The sequence below is a fragment of the Rhea pennata genome, chromosome 3, assembly GCF_028389875.1.
Source record: "Rhea pennata isolate bPtePen1 chromosome 3, bPtePen1.pri, whole genome shotgun sequence".
Taxonomy (NCBI): Eukaryota; Metazoa; Chordata; class Aves; order Rheiformes; family Rheidae; genus Rhea; species Rhea pennata.
In genome coordinates this window covers 124,534,368-124,561,668 of record NC_084665.1, presented here as the reverse complement: position 1 = coordinate 124,561,668, position 27,301 = coordinate 124,534,368, and the positions used below count along the sequence as shown (strand labels likewise).

General features: G+C 39.0%; 1 protein-coding gene across 1 annotated transcript; it reads left to right on the top strand.

Annotated features, from left to right (window-relative positions):
* The first annotated feature begins 7,445 nt into the window (after window positions 1-7,445).
* LOC134138023 (cysteine-rich venom protein-like) lies at window positions 7,446-17,626 on the top strand. The gene is made up of 8 exons (XM_062571210.1): window positions 7,446-7,603; window positions 10,656-10,717; window positions 12,021-12,140; window positions 12,638-12,725; window positions 14,285-14,430; window positions 15,695-15,789; window positions 16,343-16,431; window positions 17,499-17,626. The coding sequence occupies exons 2-8, from the start codon at window positions 10,658-10,660 to the stop codon at window positions 17,624-17,626; spliced, it is 726 nt and encodes a 241-aa protein (XP_062427194.1). The 5' UTR covers window positions 7,446-7,603; window positions 10,656-10,657.
* The last annotated feature ends 9,675 nt before the right edge of the window (window positions 17,627-27,301 follow it).

Sequence of the window (27,301 nt, the reverse complement as noted above, 5' to 3'; positions counted from 1 at the left end):
ATAGCGTACATCCACGAAACACAATCCTTCTAAATAAATGCAGTTTGCTAAATGCATTTGTTATGGCAGAGCCGTGAAGTTACTAAATAAAGGAGTTGTTTGACCTTTTTCTAAGTCATGCTTGCTTAGATTAATTGATGTTAGTGCTCCGGAAAGGGCTACAGAAGAGCCTGTGTACTGTGCCCTCCCTTCAGAAGTTGGGGATGGTTGCGGGAGAAGAAAGAGCCGTTGATTCTTGAAAGAAAACAACATTTTTCCCAGGATGGCGGCACTATGCCTCAGTGGTTGACTCTGCATCTAGCCTGTTCCTAAAGATGTGTAGTAGAGTCTGCAGGCTGCTGTTTTCTAAAGGCTGTGCTTAACAACACAACCTTGTCATGAGTTTATGGTTCAAACTGAGGCCTTGGCAGACCAGAATGCACAATAGCAATAAAAGTTGAGGCATCATGTTTCTTTCAGGATTATTAATATGCTTCAGAATCTCAGTCATGGACTCAAAATCTTTATCAAGCATGTGATCTGGGGTTACACTTTTCATAAAGGAATTACCTCCCTGAGATGATACATAGAAAAAGAGCACACTTTTGTTCAGGGTAATAAAAAAATTATATCTTCGAATAATTTCAGTCATATGGAGCATGAGAAAAGAATGTGGCCCATTGTGTCTAAAATATCAGTTGGTAAGTTGCCAGAATGCCTCTTTGGCCTGTAAAAGCAATGCATTTTTTTCTGTGGAACCATTTGTGTAACAGGCATGAAACCTCGGATGAGCACTCAGGCTTTCAGTTTGTGTCGGACAGAGAATGAGACAACTCCTATAATACAGAACTACTGAATAGAAATGATTGAATCTCTCTAGGTGAAATTTTGATCTTAAATGTTTCGTTATCTCTAAATTTAGGTGTTTGTTTTAGTCAGTGAGCAGGGAAGTCATCCCGAGATTGGTCTGTATGTAGGGTAAGCCTGGAAGTATCTGCAATTGTAAAGACTTAACACTAAGTTTTAGATTGCTAAATCTAGCAGAGAGGAATCTTAATCTATATCAATAATGACTTTTTTCCCCACCAGATCCTCATGTAATTCTTTCTACAATCACAAAATTGGCCCAATCTCAAGAATATCCAGATATTTGGGAACTTTCTCCCACATACAGAAATATTTCAGTGGTAGACTGATGTTCTAGAAGTTATTGTGCTTCTTTGTCCCACAACCTCCAGTCAGAGCAGTGAGGTTTCCCCCAAGCTTTGCTACCGGGATACCATCCCTGTGGAATTGCTGGTATCTGAGAGCTTCATGTCCTAAGCTAGTGTATATAGGTCACAAAATCAGGGGCATGCACAAAACAAATCTATCCTCTTCTTTCTCTTTTACATGTAATGTCTTGGAGAAAAATATATATCATTTGGAAAAAAGATATTTGACAGAACAGTGAGCAACAATGATGCTGGGAACATGCTACAGGTGTGCATCTTAGTGTGGCTTCCATACTCAATGCCCACGGTTCCTCCACCCATGTGCAAGGTCCATGCATCTTGCACACACAAGGCTCATGGAGTTAGAAATGAAACTCAGCCTGCAAACACTCTGATTTAAGAGCCATCCAATCACCTGCACTTCCTGCTACGTACTGCACAGAGAGGCAGGGCTAAGCACAACTAGACCAAGTTCCCAAATCACTGATGTGCAAGGATCTATCATTTCAGGAAAATTCATGAGATTTTTTGTGTCACTCTTGCAGAATATATGAGGTGACCTAAGTAGTGTCTAGACTATGCTAGACTGTCTGTGTAGTCAATAGGAACAGAAAGAGACTAATTTGCTTATGGCAGCTGTCAAAGATAGGAAGAGAGAAAGATGCCTCTCTCTCTATTGATTCTGTTCAGACTCCAGATATCTATCTTATACTAGATATGTATTATATAGACATCTAGAAACAAGTGAGAAGAATATGAAGTACCATTCCTTACATCAATGCTATTTGCTTGTACCATGTTAACTTCCAAGACCTTGTTCCATATCATCTTACAAGATGTTGTACAAATGAGAGCAAAAGGATGCTTTTCATCCTAGGGGGTTTATATCCAACAATGGACAACACAAAAGAAAGATATCGATAAATGGAGATAATAATTGGACATAATAAGGACACAATGAAATGGATTTGATCCATTTGCAAGGCTGTGGTCAGAGTTCAGAAGCTACATACTTCTCTGAAATGTTTTGTAGGCACTAGAGCAAAGAAGGGATCACATGGAGAGGAGGCTACAGAGATAGTTGTGGAGACATATATAGGCTACTTTCCCATAACAAAACAGAAAACACTGAAAATTTACCAACTGAAAGCTAAAAGTCAGCACCAATGGCTGAGGAGGTCAAAGTCGCAATCTGAAGAGTGGTGAAAAAGAACTGTCAGGAGGCAGAGGGGCTCTACACACATTTAAATTGGAAACAAGTAGCTTATGGCTGATGAGATGGAGTTATGGGGAGCCATCAGAGAATTTTTTTTTAAAAAAAGACAAAGAATTACATTCATATGATCAATGACAGACATGCAGACCCATTATAAATGCTTGCTATGTAATGTGATTTACTAGAGTAGTGAGGTTTACATAATCATGTTCTCTCTGTGTATGACCACTTTTCTTCCTCAGAGGATGTGATTTATTGCATTGACCTTTAGACATCCACAGTGCAGAAGTCTGTATCTGAGTTAGTTGCTCTAGGCTCTATTTAGAGAAAATGAAGTAAAACAGTCATTTTAGGCTTTTGTGGATGTAATTGTTTTAAATAACTGATACAGGATACAATGATTCACATTCTAGAAGTGCCCATTTTTCTCCATTTGCAATCAAGGGAGCTGAGCCTGACTAGCTTGAATGACATCAAAGAAATTAATTTCCTCAAATTTCACGAAAATAAGCAGTCAGGCAGAAAAAAAATATGTTGTTAGGAGAGGAAAAAAATAGTAAGATGAACTTTTACTGGAAATTCAACAGCTGAAGTGTCTTTCTTAGTTTTTTCACAAGTATTTTTAATTATTTGTACTTTTTATTTTAGATTAGCTTCTCTATACTATGAAGGAATTCTTTTAAAGTAAATTTAATACTAAATTTTGTGATTAGTGATAAAAAGGCATTTCAATCAAGCATAATAGTTGAATGAATTCTCAGAACAAAGCAGTACAAGGACGTAATAGATTTAACAGAACAAGACAGCCATTTAAGACTCTGATGGACTTAAAGTAAGTCATCTCCCACATCTGGAGAATATGAGGAACTTGTGGTCCTTCTGGAAGCACACAGTACACTATTTATGGGAATCCTGCAGTGTTTGAATACGGACTGCTTCCTGAGTGAAGCCTATGCAGGTCACTACACTGACTGTAGTACTAGAAATTCAATCCTCATCTTGTTCGCTTGTGCTTTTGGTGCTCTCTGAGCCAAGAGTACAAGAGTGGGGGAATACACAGCATCCCGCAGAATAAACTTGGGATAGTTCACTAAAAAAAACAGTAGTCTTCGCTCCAGATTGCCCTAACTTTACAGGTTACATTACACACCAGAATTTAAAGAAGAGCCATGAGTGACTAGACAAGTGGAAGATATGCAAATAAAGCAATTAGAAAGTGACAGCAGAAAAGATCATCAGAGAACGATCAGGTTAGGGAATATTTACATAGCATGGACATACACAGGTCCATACGACCCGACTGGCTATACCCATATGTGCTGAGGGAAATGGCCATTGTCACTGTGAAGCCATTCTCAATTATCTTTAAAAAAATCATAGTGATCAGAGTGGTTTTCTGAAGATTGCAATAGAACAAATGTCACCCCTGTCTTTAAGAAGAGCCACAAGGAAGACCTGGGGAACTACAGACTAGTCAGGCTCACCTCAGACCTTAGGAAGCTGATGAAGTAAACCTGGAAACCCTTTCCAAAAGCAAGAACGGGATTGATCAGCATGGGTTCATGAAGGGGAAATCATGAGATGACTGGTTCAGTGGATGAGGGGAGAGCAACAGATGGTGTTTTTCTTGACTTTACCAGGATTTTTGACACTGTCTTCCATAACATCCTCATAGACGAATCAATGAAATACAGGAAAGATAAGTGGTCAGAGAAATGGATTTAAAACTGGTTGAATTACTGCATTGGTAGCCTGAAGTCCAGATGGAAATCAATCAGTAGTGGAACTCCCAGGGGTCCATGCTGGGGCCAATACATTTTAACATCTTCATTAATGACCTTAGTCACAGAATCCTTCACAGAATCACAGAATCATAGAATCAAAGAATGGTTGAGGTTGGAAGGGACCTCTGGAGTCCAACCCCACTGCTCAAGCAGGGTCACCTAGAACACATCGCACAGGATCCTGTCCAGATATGTTTTGAATATCTCCAGAGAAGGAGACACCACAGCCTCTCTAGGCAACCTGTTCCAGTGCTCTGTCACTCTCACAGTGAAGAAATTCCCCCTCATATTCAGGCAAAACTTCCTGTGTTTCAGTTTGTGCCTGTTGCCTCTTGTTCTGTCATTGGGCATTGCTTACAAGAGCCTGCCTCCATCTCTTTTATACTCTCCCCTCAGATATTTACATACACTAAGAGTTTTACTCAACTTATTCATCAATGACCTGGATGAGGGGACAGAGTGCCTCCTCAGCAAGGCTGCTGATGACACCAAGCTGGGAGGAGTGGCTGACACACCGAGGGCTGTGCTGCCATTCAGAGAGACCTGGACAGGCTGGAGAGTTGGGCGGAGAGGAACCTCCTGAGGTTCAACAAGGGCAAGTGCAGAGCCCTGCACCTAGGGAAAGATAACCCCAGGCAGCAGTACAAGGTGGGGGCTGACCTTCTGGAGAGCAACTCTGCAGAGAAGGACCTGGGAGTGCTGGTGGATGAAAAGTTGACCATGAGCCACCAATGTGTCCTTGTCAGTGAAGGCCAATTGTCTCCTGAGGTGCATTAGGAAGAGTGTTGCCAGCAGGTCGAGGGAGGTGATCCTGCCCCTCTTCTCAGCCCTGCTGAGGCCTCATCTCGAGTCCTGTGTCCAGTTGTGGGCTCCCCAGTACAAGAGAGACATGCTACTGGAGAGAGTCCAACGTAGGGCTATGAAGGTGATTAGAGGACTGGAGCATCTCTCTCATGAGGAACGGCTGCGAGAGCTGGGCCTGTTCAGCCTGGGGAAGAGAAGACTGAAGGGGGATCTCATCAATGTCTATAAATACCTTAAGGTAGAGTGTCAAGGCGATGATATTGGAGTCTTCAGTGGTGCCAAGCGACAGGATAAGAGGCAACAGGCACAAACTGAAACACAGGAAGTTCCTCCTGAATATGAGGAAGAACTTCTTTCTTGTGAGAGTGACAGAGCACTGGAACAGGTTGTCGGAGAGGTTGTGGTGTCTCCTTCTCTGCAGATATTCAAAATGCACCTGGACAGGATCCTGTGCAACATGCTCTAGGTGACCGTGCTTGAGTAGGGGGATTGGACTACATGATCTCCAGAGGTCCCTTCCAACCTCAACCATTCTATGATTCTATGATCATACACTTAGGTTCATAAGCAGTTCTTACACTTGAATGAGGAGCTGACTCAAGAGAACCCAATGTGTGCTAGATGTAGAGATGAATGACGTAAGCACAACAATTACTCTTTAGTCTTAAGATCCATGGTTCTCAGGTGACAAGAATGCAGTCTTTTCCATTAGTAATGATTATAGGATTATGCTAATAACACTTACTTTCTCATATAACAGCAATTAGAGTTTCCTACTGTAATTAATTAAATCTTCATATATGTCAAAAGGTAAAGCCTATTTCTGTGTTATATCAGAGTAAACAATACAAAATCATAAAACCATATAGCATTTTTTTGGTTGTAAAGAAGCTCTGGAGCTCATCTGGTCACACCCTATGCTCAAAGCATGGTCAGCTTGAAAGTTGGATTAGGTTGCTCCGCATCTTGTCCAGTCAAGTTCTGAATATCTCCAAGGATGTAAAAGCTACCGCTTGCCTATGCAACCTGCTGTATTGCTTGTAAAGGTTCACTATAAAAACATTTTTTATTATATCAAGTCAGAACTGTAATTTTGACCCTTACCTCATATCCACTCACTGTAAGCATCTTAAAAGAGTCTGGCTCAATCGTTCCTCTAACCAACATAGTTGCAGTTTGCTAGATTCACTCCAGTTTGTGAATGACTGTCTTGTCCTGAGGAGTCCAAAATCGGACACAGTGCTCCAGATACAGTCTTACAAATGCTGAAAAGGAGGATATAATCACTGTTTTCAATACTCTAGCTACATACTGGCTAATGCAGTACAGCACATGGTTAGCCTTCACTGTCGCAAGGGTGTACTACTGATTCATATGCAACTTGTTGTCCACCAAAACCCCTCAAATGTATTTTGTTAGAGCTGCTTCTTAGCCAATTGGTCCCTAGCCAGCTGATTTCTGTCAGATCATTTCTGTCAGATCATTTCTCCAGATTGCAAAGGTCCCTCTGAATGACAGCCTTATTATCCGGCATATTGACTGCTCCTTCCAATTTGATGTCAACCACAAATTTGCTGAGAGCGTGTTCCTTTCTATAAAATTATGAAACAACAAACCTCACAACTACCATTTCATGCAGTATAGCCAATGCACTGTTTTCCTAGGTAATACAAAGCAAAAGACTGTTTTGGAAGGTCATATTTCACAAGGTAGGAGTTGTGAGACTAAGAGGAAAGAATATAATTTAAATAGAAAAATATCACATTTTTGTATAAAAGCAGAGAATGACAATTGCTTTGGTCAGTAATGACTTGAGACTGAATTTGGACAGAAACAACTAATACTACACCTAGTGAATGCACACAAATACCCCTCTGATCTGGTAATATTTCAATCTATTCTCATCTTAACCTAGGTAACTAGGAAATGCCAAATAAAGCTGTTATGTGTGCTTTAAAATTAGTGCAAGCAATAATCTTTTAATTTTTATCCAGTCATCCAGTCTTGGGTGAAAATATCCATTAAAGTAACACTCTCGGCATTTTGAATGTTGTACTACTGGAGCAATGTAAAGAAGCCATAGTATGAACAGAAAAGTTGCCTAAGATTTCTCTTTTTTCCCACAGAAAAATCAGTGAGCAAGATTCTACCTTGGTTACAACAATGTCGGTCTAGAGACACCTTAGCAGCCAACTGACTTAATTTTCATTGCTGAAAATTAAGCTCAAGTCTTTACTATAACTGGATGCGTCAATCATTAGCAGAGAGCCTTTGTACCTGGTATTCACATTCACTCCAAATTTTACGTGTAATGACAAATACATACAAAACTCATTTCAGAGTGTTGCATCTGATCCAAAACAAAAAGTAGGAGGAAATAAAAAGGGAACAGGAGCAAACAACCTCCTTCTTGGAAGAATGTGCACATGACAAACGCGCTGATCTATCTGGTCACTGTATGAATTTTACAATGCTTGTGACGCTGACTCACCTTATCCTATCAGGAAACAGAGGAGCTATAAATCATGCTCCAGTGAGGAAGCCGGTCACTTCCACAACCACCTGAGAGGCACAGAAGAAACTTCTGATCTTCCTGGAATCGAAAGGTAGAACTTGCATTGATTTGTTTGCTTAAAGTATTGCAATTTTTTTCAGGCATTAAAATCTAACCCATTGTTGGAGGCTCCTGGTCTCTTGAACAAGTTAGGAGGGTCACAGAAAGAGGATTTTACTCAGTTAAAAGTAAGGAGTAGATAGGCAGTGGCATAACGTAAGCTGAAAATAAGGAGAAAAAAATGACGAATGATTAAAAATGGATGAAAAGTGGCCTGTATATGAGAAAGGAGCATCTTGACAGAAAATTAGAAATACACAGAGAAAGAGATAGAGACAGACTGAATGTACTGAACTGAATATATATTCAGTTCAGTATACTCTATTGCTGTGTGTAGCTATCATCACCTCTTTTCAATGTTGGGAAATTACCACCTTCCTCTTGCACAAAGTGGCTGCTAAGTAGGACCTTATGCAGCAATGCTGCGCAAGTGAAACGACAGCTTGTATTAGTCCGTTTCAGGTCATTTTCAAGGATAATAAAAATTAATGGGGATGCTCTTTTGTAATACGGATTCAGCTGCGTGAAAAATTTAGGATACTTTTTTTTTGCGGGGGGAGGATTAAGCCTTTGAAGGAGGGAAAGGAAAAAAAATTCTCATAAGTTCGCCAAGCTAAGAGTTGTTTGACAAACTGGGGATGCTAAAGCAGTGTCTTTCAGTGGCAGGTCCCTGTACACAGATGGAGTTGCAGGAAAGTCAGTAAGACTTGGCACAAGTCCTGATTTATGTTTGACGGGGAGGAAGAAGAGGGGATGGAGAGACTGATTTTAGGATCGGTGCCTAGAAATTAATGCAGAGCAATTAAATTTACATCTCTTAAACTATAAACATTTGGTTGAAACCTGTGGGACTGCCAAAAGTACATTAGTATCTTGGAGCAGGAAACCCACAGATTCTTAAAAAGCATTTCAATGGCATTTTGCCATTTGTATCATGTATTAAATTATCGATTATATTAATTTAATTAATATATTAATTACATTGATGGAAAATATTCCAGGAGATTAATATTTTTACTATATTTTTAAGTCAACTAATTCAGTTTTGTTTGCAAAATAGAATTTCAAAGAACAGTTATTTTCAGTAGAGGCAGATAAATTATTTTTAAATATTTTAATGCTAGAAAATTCATTTTTTATTTGAGAATCAATTTTACACTGAAAAAATGTATTTTTGCTTGTATTTTAAATGCAGCTAAAAATAACCTACACCTCTACTTACTTTCTATTAAGAAAGAGGGGAAAAGAATAATCTTTCATGTTAGTGGGATTACGATCTTTTGTCTTTAAACTCCTAGTTTATATAAATTGAAAACTTTGTAAAAGCTCTAAGAAATAAGTGGCATAGGAAAGGTACTAAGAAAAACTTGTGTGATCCCAGAGTGTTTCAGAAAAAGGAACAGATTATCTCTAAATTAAATAGTGCCATTAACAATTCCAAGAACTGGAACTCGACCACATTAAACTGTTAATTAATTGAATAATTCCCAGTACTGGTTTCCCCTAGGCCAACTGTATCTTCCCTAAGCTTGGATGAAGCCACCTTGTTTTGGAGGCTGCCCTTTTTGGCCCCTGGACTAGAGAGATGGCCCTGGCATGTTCAGTTTCCTGGTGCAGACATGACCACAGCTGCCCATATTCTGTTCTTTTAAAGAAGCTTTTGTCTTTAGCAGAGCTGGAGAAACTCCTTTTTCCACAGGCTGGAAACTGTGTATTGCCCCCAGCGTCACGTAAGCAATTTGGTGAGGAAAATGTAACATTTGGAAAAGGACAGTTATTCTTACCCGTGTGTTCTCCGTGAACAGGAACACCTTGTGTTTTATATAAACTCATTGCCTCAAGGTAAAGTGGCCTTGCTGGATATGGAAAGGCCAGGAAACCCGATTGACCTTTCCCCAGCAATAAATTAAAACTAAACCTAGCAGCCTCTCAAAGCCAGATTAGAGTTTAAGTTAATAACATATTTCTGTGGCAACAGACCCAAAAATTCTCTCACAGAGGGGTTTGGGAAAACTGCCAAAACAAGTAAATTCCACTAAAATCACCTTCTTGCCTGCCCCAGGTAGCTAAGCAGAAACAAGCTGAACATAACTCCTATGGCTGGTTGCAATCAGATATCAAATATAATGATCTTATTACCATTTAGACCACTGTAGCAAGACGGTTCAAAGCTTTGAGTCTCCTAAGTAAGCAGAGCCTTGGTTAGTCCAAAGGCTGATGGTTGCTTGTTCAGTTAGAGAAGGCTCCCATTCCTGTATCCACTCAGCAGTACTTGTTTTTTGATCAAGAATTTTATACTAAAAAAAAAAAAAAAAAGAGAGGGAGAGAGAGAAAGAGAGGGAAAAAAATGTTTTCTGAAATAATTTCCCTGTGAAGCCAGTGCTGATCCGTTTCAGGTCCAACCAGTTCAGACCCAGCTGGCATGTGAAGAAGCTTCACAGTAATATTCCAGGGCTCGTCCTTGAGGAAAAGTTTTGACTTCAGACTCAAATACCTAAATGGGGAAGCCTGCACATACATCTAAGCTACCATTTCAACTAATGCAGTCCTATCAAAGCAGGCAGTGGCAACTAGGGAAAGTTTCAGATTTACACAGACACAGAACCAAACTAAAAACAGTGTACTTCACCAGCAGTTCTGTAGCAAACAAATCTTTCTAGAGGGGGAAAACACAAATGTCCTACACTGTAAACTCAGATGAAGGGAATAAATCAGGGTTTGACAAGGAAGTGCAAAAATATACAAAGCAATTGATTCATATTGTTTCTAGAAATTTTGAAAAGTAGAGTAGAGAGGAATGATTTTCTTTCCCTTTTTCTTTTTTCTTTCTGTTTTTCTTTTTTTTTTTTTTTTTTTTTTTTTTTTTTTTTTTTTTTTACTTCTAAAAATGAGAGGAAGAGAAAAGGAGGAAAGAAAGAAATCATTACCTTGTTGCTTGAGAAAACCCCTGGTGATACACAAGAGAGAGAGGTGTTACATGTTCAGAGAGATGAAAGCTCCATAAAGGCAAAAATATAACAAAATCCCAATTCTTCCCTTTTCAGAGATGATTCTGTCAGCAGTGTTCCTGTGCCTCATAGCTGTGCTGCCTTGGTCCACTGGAAAGGTAGGATCCACGCTTTGAATTTGGAAAATCTGGATTAGCCTTGACAGATTTGAGGCTTGATTGAATCTGGCTATCTGGTTAGATATCTGGGCTTTGGAGAGACAATATCCTTGAAGTCTGATGCCACAGAGAACTCCTATTATAAGAACTGAAGCTCTTTTAAGTACATTAAATGGCAGTACAAATGATGTGCTTGGCTCATGACTAGTCTCACTGGAACTAGGCACAAGAGTAAGGGATCACTGGATGAAAACTTCATAGCTAAATGACATTTATGGACTTATGAATAAAAAAAAGAAATAGCAAATCTTTTAAATACTGGTGTCTAAAATTACATCAGTTGCATGAAAAATAATGGTGAATGTGGATTGTCATGACCTGTGAAAATAAATGCTTACAAAGAAGATTTTCTTTCACAGTTCTATCATACCACTAAAGATAAACATCAATAAATCCATATGAATGTATGGAAATAGGTAACTAATTACCTTATTCTAGGAAGTATCAAATTATTCATGCATCAGTATGAAGCGTAGTATGACAAAAATAACAGTAACAACTGTTACACTCAAGACATTGTAGAGAACAGTAACCTAAAAACATGATGGGATTTTTTCAATTTCTGTTCTCCATGTGCAGCCTCGAAAACTGGTGAGAAAGATCGTGTAGAGGAGGCAAAATTCTTCATACAGTTATTCTTTCTATTGGAAAATACAAAAAAAGTTTGAGAAATACAGTTGGTTACAGTAAGAGTGGAAAAAAACATTGACACCTTATTTTTTTGTGCAGTGGGGTCTCCTGATGGAAGCATCACAAGAACTCTGTGACAATCCTTTGATTATACATGTCCTTCAGTAAACAGAAATTGATAGGCATATTTAAATGAAGAAGAAGAAAACATCATAAGCACACTCAGGATTTTGGTTTTTTAGATCCTATTTCCCCAAAACCTTTCTGAACGAAATTAATCATAAATTGAGTCTGATATCGTTGCCTAAATTTAAGAGTCTAATGTCACGTGAGATAAGATATGCGAGACATCTGAAGTCGACTGGCAGATGCAATACAGGAACCAGTGGTATTTTTATTAACGCTAGGCTCTCAGTGATGGAATCGTTCAAAGTGCTGCTCACTGGGGAACAACCCATAGATAGACCTAGGAAACAAATTATAGCACCTTCTTCACCACAAGAACCAACTTAGGTTGATGCTAATATTTTAGTATTTTAACACTTCCTAGAGAGTTCTCAGTATTTAGTTGCATTCAAATAAATAAGAAATATAACATGGTCTTTCAATTTAGGAACATGTAAGTTTTGATGCTCTGTCAACTAGCAAAGCAGATCAGCAAGAGCTGATTGTTGACAAACACAACGCCCTCAGGAGAGGAGTCAACCCGCCTGCCAGCAACATGTTGAAGATGGTAAGTTACCTGCATTTCTATTTGCAGTGAATAACAGACTCTATGAGAGATATAGGACCACTGGTAAGATCATATTATTTAAGTTAGAAGCAAATACACTCTCCCAATCTTTCCTATGTTGAAGTTCTAGAAATACCAAGCACAGGTAGTACCAAGAGAAATATAATGTTTGGAAGATGAGATAAAAGGTCTGGCAATTTTTGCAGCATATGAACAATGATGTTTCTTTCTTTTGAAGGAAAATGAAGAGGAAAAGGAAGAAACATGATGTTGTTCCTTCTTTTTTGACACATTTGTTGTCAGTCTGCACAGTTTCTAGTCCTTTCATAGGTGCTCAGTTATTTAGTTGCTCCTCCTCCTTAAGAAAAGGGAGTAGAAAAAGGATTTGTGCAAGATTTTTTACTGATTAAAAGTATAATTTCCAAAATGTTTTTTCTCTATGGGAGGTTATTAAGTGATATATATCTGAATGGCTAGAATTTTCTCCTTTCATTAAGGAATGGAGTCCTGAAGTTGCGAAGAATGCTGAAGCTTGGGCAAATCAATGTACTTTAAAGCACAGTCCTGCAGACATGAGGAAAATCAGTAAGTAAATTATGAGTTCTAACTGAATAATGTATCATTTGTGTTATCCATGTTACTAGCTTATAGGCATAAGATTTTTAAATTAGCTGATGTCAAAACAAAGATAAAATAACGTGTTCATATATTTTCAACTTCATGGATTCATATCTGCTGAGATGAGACTATATGTTACTCAGTTATCTAAATGAATTTTATAGTTTAATAAAAATTTGATAATTTAGTTAAAGAATGAGATTCATATTTCTAACAATATGTCCACAAGATAAACATCTAAACCAGAACTGGTCATTGTATATTCCTGTACTTTGAATGGAAAAAATAAACATTTCTAAGATACGATTTGTCTGACCTAGCATTTATGGTGCTATATTGTATCTGAAAACTTGCATTTATCTTCTACCTAAAGCTTACTCAAATGATTATCTCAGAAAACAATATTTGAACTGAGTGATTCCACTGAAAATATCAGTGTAAAAAGATTGTAAGAAAATTCAATAGAAATTGTATGAAGTATTGTCACCAGTTTGTCCAGTTATCAAATTTATACTATATTTCCAACCTTTGAAAGAAAAGGCATGCAAAACTTTGGGATTTTTTTTCCCCCTTTTCATCCTATTCCCATTCTTCAGACACTACTTCCCATTTCTACCATTTCAGCTGGTTTACAGCACTGACCAATTTGTGAGATTTTTTTTTAATCTTTAAAACCACTTGACTAAGTATTTGAGATAACCTGTTATATTCACTGTGACTTCACTAGTGCACGGGTTGAAGACAAAATTCTAGATATAAATCTTCCTAGTAAGTGAGGAAAGTTAAATCTAATTCTCACCTCAAATGTATCAATTTTACAAGTACATCCCATTTACTTCAGAAGGTGAAAAAAACATTCTCCTCAAACATCCATCAGAAAGAAGAGTATTCAGATCCAGTTTACTATGGAAATCAGCTTCCATGGACTGAATAAAACTATCTGTGGTGGAAGGGTCAAAAGATGAAGGTTCAAAACCAACTAGCAGTGCTAAGCATAATTGTTAATGAAGACAAGACTCAAAATTTAAAAATTCTCTGGCAACTAGAATGAAAACAGTAGGAACAATGGGATTTGCCTGGATGAAAACAGTAGGTGAATTCATGTGACAGTGTAGATACCCTTCTGTGTACCAGAAGTAAAGTTTGAATTGTCGGGATTTCCCCCAAGATTACTGAACTGTGACCTGAAGACTGACTACAGCTGCTACATTTGAAATAGCAAAATTAGGGTCACCACAAATGAATCCTTGGTGTACACGTGCAGATGTGTCTATGGATGTGCAGAAGACCTGTCAACAACCAAATTCTCAGTCAGACAGGTTAGTCATGCTGAAAACTGGCCAGGTGACAACTTCAGTACTGACAAAGGTTGAAGTCACTGATCTGGAGGGGGGGGAAAACAACAACAACAAAAAAATAGCACCATTCCATCTTGGTGAGAGCTACTGTTGAAATCATACATTCTTCTGCTGGTTCTCCTCATGTGTGTCTGTTTTCTACATTTCTCAGTATCCTTCTCTTTTCAGATATAACCTGCGGTGAAAATCTCTTCATGTCAACAGCCCCTTACTCCTGGCCAGATGTTGTTCAGGCCTGGTATAATGAGGTGAAAGATTTCAAGTATGGCAGCGGAGCAACACATCCAGGTGCTGTGGTTGGCCATTATACTCAGGTAGATGCAATATTTTCATATTTGAGCCTGAGAAAATAAATATCTGTGTGTTAGCTAAGCAACTTTGATTCTTGCATAAGTACACCAGAGACAGAAGTGTCATTCTAATAAAACAGAAAGAAACATTTCAAAGTAACAGAATGTAAATGAAAATAATAGGCTAAATATCATTCCAGGCTTTGTTAAGGGAGTATACAAGAGAAGCTGTCGAAGCCTTAGTTTAAGAAAGTCACAGCTAGATGACACCAAGTCCGGGTTAGCACTAGGGAATGCTCCTGTGCAGCAGGGAGGCAGGCATAGATTTATGACAAGAGGTAAGAGAGATGTAGTCATCCCAGCCACCCCATTCCCTGGAGACTGTGGCTAGGTGTGGTGAGAGATGTCCTCCTTGTCCGATATGACTACTAATGATGAGCAGTCTTCCCAAGTATAGCACAGTTGGATCTGGCCTAACGAGAAGACTTTATCATTTTGAGCTGTTTTGAATTATATTTTTTTTTCTGCATGCTTTCTGATATATTGGTGTCAGAACAAGGGCCACATTGTTATTCTGCCATTACCACCTTGGTTTTTGTTTTCCTCCATTAAGGTATCCAACCACACACACCCTTACTCACATGCACAACATGACTCACAAACAATTATCACCTGCATGCACAGAGTAAAGATATTGGTATTCCAAAACCTCAGGAAGAAACAGAGGGAAGAGACTTATTTGTCTGTTTCGTATTTGAAAAGTGCTTAGATATTGTAAGAACAGGATTATTAAACTATCAGAAAGGAAGTATTTATAACTTTGCTATTATCTATACAGTTCCACTGTTTCACAGAGGTCCCTCTTGGAAGGGGTGTAATGATAACACCCTCCTCTGTTCACCCGCACCTGACACAGGACACAGAATTTTGCATCATGATTCCCGCATTTCTTCAACAGTTGTAACTGACTGGAAACATATTTTATAGAGACATTTTATGCAGACAGATATTTTATACAGAAAGTTTAACTTAGAAGTTCTGAGGCATGAAGAGTCCATCACATTTCCTGAATATAAACCTCTTTATATTCTAAATGTTCTTTGCCTTAAGGGTATATATCAGGTAAAAGAAAATTATAGATGAGACTTATATTTTACTATACAGGGTTTATAATGTGACTTAATTTTGGTTCCAATATGTTTCTTTGAACACGCAGTGTATTTAAATGATTTTCACATGTATCTTTTTTTTTTTCATTCTCCCATGGTTTTTATTCTTATATCTGCAGGTGGTTTGGTACAAGTCTTATAAAGTTGGATGTGCAGTTGCTTACTGTCCTAAGGCTAATTATGCATACTTTTATGTCTGCCAGTACTGCCCTGCGTACGTATTGATTCTGATACTGCAACTCCTTATTACATTATCAGAATGACTTAGGAGACAAGGAAATGTGTATCAATGCACATCACCCACAGCTGGGATAAAGGTCTAAGGAGCTTTTGGAATATGAAAAGACAAAAGCACACTTGTAAAAAAAATGTCAAATAAAAACATAAAACATAAAAGTTACACTGATTTTCAAATTAAATTTTCTTTACCTAACAATCACAATTTTCATCATGATAAATCACAAAGGACTGTTTCTCACATTTTGTTTGATGTCTTGATTCAGAAAGGCACATCATTATGTGCAGTACAATTTAGACTTTGTCATTAATAACAAAACATTAATGAGGATTTTAAGGTAGAGTGAAGATTTCTTAAACATAATCTAAAATTAATTTTGACATTCATATTATAATATAGAAAAAGTTGTTTTAGCTATAACCAAGGACTGAGTCCAAATTAATGTGTGCATGCATCCATATAGTTAAATTTTGCCCTTAAGTATTTTATACTGACTTTCTACTTTATGCTGGTAACGTTGATGTTTCAGGGGGAATATAAGAGGTTCGCTTGCAAAACCCTACAAAGAAGGAAATCCTTGTGGTGATTGCCCTAATGACTGTGACAATGGACTATGCAGTAAGTTTTAAGCATTTAAATTGTGGTGTACCTTATAAAAAATATTAATTAGCTTCTGCAAAAGGAAAGTTTTTTAAATGATTTGTTCAAATATCAGGCCACAAAGCAGAGGCTATGAATCTGTACTCATGTTCCATAGGCTACCGTACCATTATTTTTTTATCAGTTGTTTTATGGAACATGATGGGCCTAGGCTTTACCATGTCAAGTGTTTTACCCAAGTGGCGTAACTTGTTGCGTGAAACAAAAGAAGAATGAATCTGTAAAATGATGGGCAAATATTAAGACAGTAGCTTGTGTGATATATGTTGAGATATAGGTACCTTTCACTTCATCATCCCAAGGACATATATAAAGACATTCATATGGCCCAGGTAGCTCCAGAGGTCATTTTCCATCTCTTCATTAAAAATAACAATGTTTTGGTCTCAGTGTGGAAACTCTCATAAATATTTCGTAGCGCAATAAGATCCATTGGTTGCCATGAGGTTAAAGATATATTTATACAGATAGTAGCAGGAAAATCTGAATTTCAGACCTCTAACTGCAGTCCATATGCTTTTCCACACCCAGGAGAGGCAATTCTGCTTCTTGAATTCAGGCAGTAATAGGGAAGCAGAAGACTTTCTGATCTTTCTCTCTTCTTTCTTTGAACAGCAGTCATTGATCAGGTAGCAATAGCATCAAACTTGACAGAATAAGAGATTAGTAAATTTGGATCACACTTTTTTTTTGCACATGAATTCTAAAAGAAAATAAAGGCAGATGGTTTGGACGCCATTAATATAAAACTTACCTTCAAATCTAACTTCTGTTATGTATTTGGACTAATTCTCATCATGAACTGTAGTGCAGAGAAGAAAGCTTCAAAACACCTTGTAATTTCAATGGGAAACCTTGAAAGAGCTAAGAATATTTCATGTGTGGTCAAAGGTTTTGGATGCTGTTGTGGGGTAAATGACAACAAAGAGGAAAAAAAATATACAAAAAAAATGCTGATGAAAAATTATTCTGAAAGGAGAAAGTTTCCAATTTATGATTAATTTTATGTTTTGATTCTCTTTCAGCCAACCCTTGCAAGTATGTGGATGCTTATGGCAACTGTCCTAACTTGGCAAAATCTTTTGGATGTACCTTTAACTCTGTTAAAGTGAACTGCCCTGCTACCTGCCAATGCAAAACTGAAATAAAGTAACAGGCTCGGACTCTTCCCTGCCTGGCTATCCATCTCCTGAATGACAATAACTTTCACAAAAACAGATTTTATCTCACTTTTCTCATACACGCAGGAGGACTAACTGCAGTTAAGTTACTCACATCAGAGAGAGCTGTAGGCTAACGTCCATATTTTATCTGCATAGTCCTCTGGAAGTATAGTGGAGATTCTTAGTTGAAATTTGGCATTTGGGTACCAGACATGTATCATGTTCAACATCTCAGCTCTTCCTTCTCTAAAACTGTTATCTAAAAACCATTGTTTAAAGTTCTGTACTTCCATATGTTTCATATGCTCTCAGCATAGCTGCACAGTCCTTGCTCATGCAAGTGATCTCAACCGGACCAACATTTTGAACTGCCTTACTATTAATTGAACCAGAAGATAAACAGTACTACCTGAAATGTATAGTTTTCAAAGAGTATCAGGAGATAATAAGAACTATTATCCATTAGAACTATTCTTGGTTAGAATTTGTGTTTTTTGCCGACATTCATTTTACTCCAAAACACTCCATTGCCTTTAATGAGAAAAAGAGTATAGTTCATTCAAATGGATGATCCTGCTTATAGTATTAGGTTGTATTTAGCATAAACAAAGGTAACCAAATCCATTCTCTAAAAGAAAAGACCTGGATGAGAGAAAGGTTTAATTCATACAAATAAGTACCAAGAAAAGAGGGTCCCTGCATTTGGAAATTCTGCTTTTAATAACAAGTAGAGATGTATTGAAAAATTATTTTTTTAAATATTTGGTATTTCTGTATCACGTATTAAATTACTGATTCTTCACTGAGCAATTCATTTTAATTTTCATTCCTTCTTATTACTATGAAATACAGTTTGCTTAATTTCTACCGACTTTGTGGCTTTATCAGCATTCAGTCTTGAAGGCAGGCCGCTTCTTTAGTAGCATAAGCAGAAACTGTTCACATGAGAAATTGAAGACATCCTATGGAAAAACAACTTTCTCTTAATCTCTCTTTCAGAGAAAAAGACCCTTAAGATGGTTTTACCTTGTTTTGCTCTTGCAGCTCTGCTGCCATAGCTTCCTAGTTGCCTAACTTCCAGACACAGGTCTCTGTTTAAGGCTTCCAGACCCGCAGAAGCCTCAGATAGAGACTGACTCCAGCACATATTTCCACTCATTCATTTCAGTGGCATTTCTATTAATTCTAAAAAGTGAGCAGCAAGTTAAAGGATTGATTTCACAATACAAAGTATTCAACTCCCCCGCGCCCTTTTTCTCATTCTTCTCTACCACTTTTTCCCATGGGGACATGGTGTTTTCTCATTTGAGTACCTTTTGGGTACATTTGAGTACATTTATTAGTGAACTAAGCAAGGCCAACATAGACATGAGGCTGAGCACTGGAACCTGTCTGCACTGTTAAATTGTTAGCACAGATCCTACGAGAGAATGATGACTGTGCAATAGATTATCCAGTTTTACTAGAGAAACGAGCTGACCAGTTGCCCTCACTGCCACAAAAGTGAATATACATCTTATAATGTGTCTAGAAATGTATTCCTTTCCCCCTTAATCCATACCACAAGAAATGATGTCTAAATAGCTCAAAATAGGAAACAAGTTGCATAAACATGTAAAAAGCAGCAGTCATACCTCTCACCCTTGAGGACCCAGGAAACAAAAGCCTAATTTATACCTATTAGCCTAATAGGCTTTAGTTCTATTAGGGTAATTTAGATAAATGGAAAGATAATAGAAAAAATGCTTTCTAATAATTTTGCAATCACTAGAGGATTGATAACAGCATGGATTTGTCAAAAGTCAATCTTGTCCAACCAGTTCAACTTTCTTCTTGGATAACTATCTCTTGTAGATGGAGTCTTGACTTCGGCAACGTGTTTGACAAAGCCCCCAAAGATGTTTGCAAACTAGGCAGATGTGGTTCAGGTGAAACTAATGGCTATGGTCATTTTTTATGTGGGATCCAACTGGTGTTTCTGAGGCATGAGAAAGGCTTACTGACTGACTAGTAACAAGGATGATTTATCTGAGGGACTATCCCACTCCAGGAGCGTAGACAGAGATACATATGAGACAAGTAGCAAAAGGGCAGCAATTTTGGATCTTTGCAGAAGCACAGCTTCAGACATTGAAGAATCCTTAGCTGGAGGAAATGGTATATGCTTACATATTTTCAGATGTCTATGCTATTAGATGGGATATCAGTGGATGTTTTGGGATTGAAGTAGTTAATCAGCAATAAGTCCCACATTACAATCCTGGGTTTTTGAGGAAACAGTGGAAACTTCTCTACTGTCTCAGTTTCCCAGCTGTAGAACATGGATAATAACATTTCTCTGTCTCTGTTAGCATAAAAAAAAAAAATACTGAGTGTTCGGCATTGAAATAGTACAAAAAATGAATCTATATATGTACCTGAGTAAAAGATAGACTTGAAATTAAGTGCTGCCAAAAGGACTCCAAATTCAGGACAGTTTAGCTATAGATTTTCCTCTCTTTTCCTTGTTTCTTCTCTTTCTCCTCATTTGATCCTGGAAGGTAACAAAAATATAAGGCCTACTAGACTCTTGGAGAAAGTGAAAGCATTCGAGGTGTTATTTCTCTTTGTTATAATAAAAGTAGGTGGTGAAGATGAGCTCCAGATGCCCTTGTAGCTTGTATTAGGAAATGTCACATAAATTGTAGAGAAAGGTAGTTCTAGGGAAATCCTTCGTAACAGACACTTCATATTGTGGGCAAAAACAGCTCAATCCAACTCCAAATTAATATAGGCTCAGGAAAAGCAGACCCAGTTCAGAATATTTTTAGGGCCTGGAAATGTCTTCTGCCTGCATTCGCTTTGCTTCTTTCCCCTCCTTCCCTTCTTCTTATTTTTTTTTTCTTGGTACCATCTTGTACCATCTTGTGTTAGAAGAGGGAAAATAAGCCAACAGATCCTTTATAAATAAGATCTTTTACAAATAAGTCAACAGATCCTGCTCCAGATCCTTTCTTCCTGGAATGGTGATAGATTATATCCAAAACAGTCTCCCTTTCGAACTACTGTAGAGGCAAAGCCCAGTGATGTTGCACATCACAGAGGACAGACAGGTTTTGTGCTCTCTGACACATCTGCACTGACTCTGGCTCAAACTGTGAATTATCAGTCTACCCCAAAGCTTCTGCCTTTGATACTCCTTCCAGTAGGATCCTCACAGCATATCCGTGGTCAGTTGGCCGTGACAACCAAGTGTCCTCGTTAGTAAGACATTCACTTCTCTGACACTCTCTGCCCTACGAAAGCCACAAGAGCACACTTATGTTCCCATATAACACAATGAGGAACCTCAGAGAGAGAGAAGAGCCTCATACTAGTGCAGGAAGGCTAACTACATTCACTGCCCACCCTCACAGATACTCATCTGCTGCCAGTTACTGAAACTTGAGCCTCTACCATCTCCTCTAGGGTGTAACGCACAGAGCAAAGCTCTGGAGAAGGTATCTTCTCAGGTTGTGCACAAGCAACATGCCTTGACCCTGACAGCTCCTGTGGCCCCTGGGGTCCCCACCACAGACTGCATGTTCCTCTGATAGCACATCTGAGGTCCTGAGGAGTTTCACCTCCCAAGGTGAAGCCCTTGAAAACCTTCCTACTTAGGGTCCAGAGCAGATGAGGGGCATATGGAAGGGGATTCCTCCTCCTCCTCATCTGCTCCTGATGGAGACCACTGTAGGGAGCTGGCTACTGTAGGACAGTGCCTGAGTTCTACCCCATAATATGGGCCTCTTTTTTTTCCATATAGAAATGTACACAGATTAGAGAGGAGGACATATTCCAACCTCAAGTGCTCTCTCACTTGTGTAATGATGTAATTAACAGAAACAGCCGAACGTTATCATACGCACAGTTCAGCTAAGCCGATCTCTCACCATTACAAAGTTAATGTCCTTTAGTGATAGGTAGAAAAATCCTGTGGCACAAAGAAATGAGTTTGCTGCTTCTCTAAATTTGATATCCAACAGCCAGGACATCCTTTTAGAGCTGAAATAGGAAGTCAACGTCACTTGGAAAATATATCATCATTAACTATAGTACTCCTGGATATACTTGGAACATATGCAGCTTTTGGAAGGCTGTAAGATGGATGTAGTTTACATTTCTCTCATGCTGCAGGTCTTGATTCACTTATTTTTCATAATTTGAAGAAAAAGCTTTGAAGCCTGAAAAGCAAAAACATGTAGTAAGTTTTTAAATGTGTGCCTAAGCCTTGGCTGATTTGACACATTTAACTGTTACAATAATGTTCCAAGATGAGGATGAAAAAATGGCAAAGCCACGTTGTGTGTAGTGGGTTTGAAAAATCTCTCCTGAAACTGAGGATTACTTCTCACTTAGACTCTCCTCCTGGCTACACAAGGCAACAGCTCTTACTCAATATTTGAGGAAAAAAAGATTCTGTGTTCTTTAAAATAATCATAGAATCATAGAATCAGTAAGGTTGGAAGGGACCTCTGGAGATCATCTAGTCCAACCTCCTTGCTCAAGCAGGGTCACCTAGAGCATGGTAGACAGGGTTGCATCCAGGCAGGCCTTGAAGATCTCCACAGAAGAAGACTCCACAACCTCTCTGGGCAACCTGTGACTGGGCTCCATCACTCTCACAGTGAAGAAATTCCCCCTCACGGTCAGGCGGAACTGCCTGTGCTTCAATTTCTGCCCATTGCCTCTTGTCCTGTCACACAGGACAACTGAAAAGAGTTAGTCCCCGTCCCCTTGACACCCTCCCTTCAGGCACTTGTACACATTGATGAGCTCCCCCCTCAGTCTGCTCTTCCCCAGGCTGAACAGGCCCAGCTCTCGCAGCCGTTCCTCACAGGGCAGATGCTCCAGCCCTCCGATCATCTTCATAGCCCTATGCTGGACTCTCTCCAGCAGCTCCATGCCTCTCTTGTGCTGGGGAGCCCAGAACGGGACACAGGACTCGAGATGAGGCCTCACCAGGGCTGAGGAGAGCAGCAGGATCACCTCCCTCTACCTGCTGGCAACACTCTTCCTAATGCACCCCAGGAGACCATCGGCCTTCCTGGCCACAAGGGCACATTGGTGGCTCGTGGTCAACTTGTCATCCACCAGCACTCCCAGGTCCTTCTCTGCACAGCTGCTCTCCAGAAGGTCAGCCCCCAGCTTGTACTGCTGCCTAGGGTTACTTTTCCCTAGGTGCAGGACTCTGCACCTTGTTGACCCTCAGGAGGTTCCTCTCTGCCCAACCCTCCAGCCTCTCCAGGTCTCTCTGAATGGCAGCACAGCCCTTGGGTGTGTCACCCACTCCTCCCAGCTTGGTATCATCAGCAGACTTGCTGAGGAGGCGCTCTGTCCCCTCATCCAGGTCATTGATGAAGAATTTGAACAGGATGGGACCCAGTACTGAGCCCTGGGGGACGCCACTAGCCACTGGCCTCCAACTAGACTCCACGCAATGCTGATCACAACCCTCTGAGCTCTGCCTTTCAGCCACCTCACTGTCCACTTATCTAACCTCACTTCCTCACTTCCTGAGCTTAGCTAGGAGATAGCAAGGATAGCTCTCTGTGAAAGGGAGATAACAGAGACAAAGGGTATGCCCGTCTGAACTTCAGAAAAAGAGAGGCGGCTAAATTCAATCCTCATGAACCTTCATTTCTGCACAAAAGTATTTCTTTACTCCTACCATCAGAGGATTGAGACTTCTCTTTGTCACCCTATACATGTATATACAGATGTATGTAGTATACTTACTGTACACTGAATACTATTCAGCTTCCTCAAGGAAATTTGAATGCTTCTATTGCCAAATGAAGAGCATAAAAATATTTATTCTGAAGAAAAGATAGTTCTGGTGGCAAATCGTTTTTAAGGAAGTTAGACTGATATTATTTCCTGCTGAAATTATAAGAGCAGAAGATTGTTGAACAGCTTGACACTGGCTGAAAGGCTTTTAAGAGCAGTCACAACAAACCAACAAATCTCAGAAATTAATTTAAAATGCTTAAAGTAGCTTCTGATAATGTAATGTCTCCAGTGAAGTTCTCTCCAAAGTTTCTTGAGATATGAAGCTTAGCTCTATTTTTTTAGTCTGCCTGACAGCTTCAGCAAAGCACTTCCCAGCATTTATTACAAAAGCAAGAATGTAATTCCTGCAAGAGACACATCATCATTTTGTAATACAGTCTGCAATTAATAATATTTTTAAATACAGTGATGAAACTTAATATTCTGCAGTCTATTTTTAATGAGTAAACATACCTTATTCCTTTTTCACACTAAACATAAGTTATTAGCACTTGACTAATACAGAAATGTAGGCTCTGCAAAACAATATCTTGCTATGCAAACACACATGAGTCTGTTGGTTAATCCATGGTGATTTCCATAATATTCAAATACGGTCTTGAAGTCCTAGATATTTAATAGGAGGACAGCTTCACTTTTTGAAATATATGTCACAAGCAGCTGAAATTGTCTAGCAGATAAAACTTTCTGTTCCTCAGCTAAAACTTGTGATTTTAATAGAAAATTGGATCATATATAAAAAAGAGAGAGGCTGCAGTAAGCTAACAGAGATTGGAAACGTAGTACCATAATTAAGCTGCGTTCATACATTTCACACTTCTGATTTTGATTGCGACATTAGGTAAATGCATTGATTTTTACTGCATTTTTGCCTGCAAGTTTGTAGGAGCATGCATATCAGGCTGAATCTTCTCTCACATATTTATATAAAGATAAATTGACAGAAATTGTAGTAAGTTTTTACAAAGATTAGAAAGTACATTTTCCATTCAGTTTTTTCTACTAGTGCTGATTCGTCTGTCTTTCAACCTCTTTTATGTACGATTCATTTTTATCATATATGTTCTGAAATTGATTGATTCATTTGCTACATGCTATGGTATATTTACTACCAGACTGCCCATACTCGTATTCTGTTATTACTATTTTGCTCTGCAATCATAAAGATACTGAAAAATGCAAAAGGCTTTAAAACAGCCTTAATAAAATGAGAATCGGGACTGTTCTGCTTCAAATCTTACTCATCCGAGCTAAAAGGTGTATTTTCCACTTACCAGTAGATAACTGATAAGGTTTGTAGATAAGCGTTATATAGTGAGTACTGCATGTGGTTCTAGCTGTTTTATGCACCATTTTCACATGGATTTCCTGACTCTGCCTGTGTGTCTGTCTGCTTTGCTGCACCAGTCTGCTGGTCAGGTATGATGGATAAGGCATACTTTACAGAAAAATGGAAGACCCTATCTATAGATATATAGTTTATCACATTTATTGACCATCATCCCATCAGAGAAAGACAGTCATAGCATAGTATGAACCCAGAAGAAGTGTGTTCAGCCACAGGTCTTCTGTGTCCTGAGCTGGCCCAGGAAAGGCTGAAAAACCTGATGTTTTACTTACTTTACTTACTTACTTTACTTTACTTGTTTTACTTGAAATACAACCGTGGCACACAAAATCTTCTGCTTGGCACCCAGCCTCCCTGCACAGAGCCTCAGGAAAGAGGTAAGTGCCTCCAAATTAGATGCAAATTGCAACCAAAGACTGAGCAAGGAGTGGCCTGCTTCACCTTAGTGAGAGACAAGGTGTGACATGTTTTAATTCCCCACTCCCTCCGTGCTTTGGCTCGTGTAAGGGCTGGAGATTTCCATGAGGCATGGCAGAGACCTTGAGATAGGCGGTTACAACTACACGTTTAGATTTAAGCACCTACATTCCTCTCAAAACCCTGTATAGGCACCTCTTAATCCTTTGGGGGCTCTAGGTACTCTCTATAATAGAGTAAAAATAAACATCTTGATCTTTCAGCTGTAAGCTACTAGGGATAGAGATTGTCCCCTGCTGTAAGTATATTTATTACATTGCCTATGATACTCTTTGGCCATAGTTTGGTAAGTTTAGTAGCAGTGCTGCACCACACAATTTCCGTCAAATTTTCCCTAAATTTTGCTAGTCTGCTATTTTGGGCTGTGTCAGGGGAAAAAGAACAGAGGAGCTGGCCAAGGATAAAATTGTAGAAATCACATTGTATTCACTTTCACTTAGTTAAATCACTTTTCTCCCACTTTGAAAGCAGCTAGGATGAGAACATAAAGCAGACTGGACTATCAATGTCTGCCATGCTGGAATATCAAACTCCTCTTGAGAGCTCAGTTCCTGTATTTTCTTTTGTTTTTTTTTTTTTTTTTTTTTTTGTCCTTTATATTTTAGTAAACTCTTGCAAGTTTGCAGACAACTCTTCAGACTGTCCACATTTAAAGAGGACGTGGACATGCTAGCACCATTTAAGATGCATTATTGTCAGGCTTCCTGTAAATGCCCCACGGATATAAAATAAACCCTATCGCATTTCTTGTGATGGTGTGCCAACAAAAGCACTGTGGGTGTCGCAGTCCAGTGGCCTTTAACTGAACCAGTTCATTTTGGGAGTGGGAGGTAAGAACTGGGCAAGGTACTGGGAATACCATACTCTGCCAGCCTGGAGTGACACCGTGGCTCAGCTATCACCGCCGCTGCCACTTTAATGAGACTATGTAGCTCTAAGTACTTTTTTGGAACTGATTTTGTCCTGATCACAACTTGGGTAATATCAGCAGCCTGCGCTGGTCCACAGACTGTAGCTGCCTCAATATTTGGGCGGTTTTTGTAGCCCAGGATCAGGCACAGCCTCAGGGTGAAACAGTTGCACAGTGGATGTACACCTTGTGCCACCGGACTGGCCAGTACTAATAAAAAGCTGCATTTCCCATCTCTTCTGTCCTGTCCCTACCAAATCCACATCTAGCTGATATGGGTGTTAACCAGGTTAGTTTTAGCTGACTTCAGTGAGAGTGTCTGATTGACCCTCATTGAGATAAATCAGCACATTAATCCAGGATAAAATTATTATTTTTATTTTCTAGGTTAATTTGCTTTTAGAGGGTATTGCTCCTCTCATCTGATCACAGTCTTAAAGTTAATACAAAGCAGGACTTTAAGCAGTTGAATGTATTTGATTTGCCCATATTCTGTCCCTTTTCTGAGCTGGTAATATTTAACACCCACATTCACATAAAGGCAGAACAACTTCCCCAGATGTGGGGAGTGGCTAAAAAAGATTTTTTTCCCCCTTATTTAAAATTTGCCTCAAGTTCTGCAGCTGCAACACTCTAACAAAATAGAAAACAACTCAAAAGAAACAGTTGTTTGATGAACACCTTCTACAGTATTGGTACTAAGATTTTATTGCTGGGGGAATAGAGTGCAGAATCTGTCAGCTATTTATCTCTTAGTTTATCAGAGGATTATGTCAGAGAAAATGATAAGTAAAAGGTAAGTTAGTTCAAGACTGACAAGACCATGTTGTCTAGGTTGCTTGAACAGCAACACATATGTTAACCAGCAAAATCGCGAATAGGAATTGCATGCCTGGTAGCACTTGTGAGGAACAGTCACCACCTAATGAGTGCCACGGGTCTTTGGTTAGTGCTGAGCACTGCCAGTTACATCTGTGAAACAAGGTGAAGATAAAAGATAAGGAATAATAAAGTGGAATATCATTAATCAGTTTCTGCAAAAGTAGCGTATCACTAGATAGCATTTAATAATACATCGCCCCAAGCAGCTCGATGTCTGAGCCTAATCTCATCTTCTGC

What these genes read in the sequence shown, in the direction of transcription:
- LOC134138023 (XM_062571210.1), top strand. Translation starts at nt 10,658, where the DNA reads ATGATTCTGTCAGCAGTGTTCCTGTGCCTCATAGCTGTGCTGCCTTGG. An exon ending in CCAGCAACATGTTGAAGATG is followed by an intron (nt 12,141 to 12,637) that starts GTAAGTTACCTG and finishes CCTTTCATTAAG; the next exon opens with GAATGGAGTCCTGAAGTTGC. An exon ending in TGGTTGGCCATTATACTCAG is followed by an intron (nt 14,431 to 15,694) that starts GTAGATGCAATA and finishes TTATATCTGCAG; the next exon opens with GTGGTTTGGTACAAGTCTTA.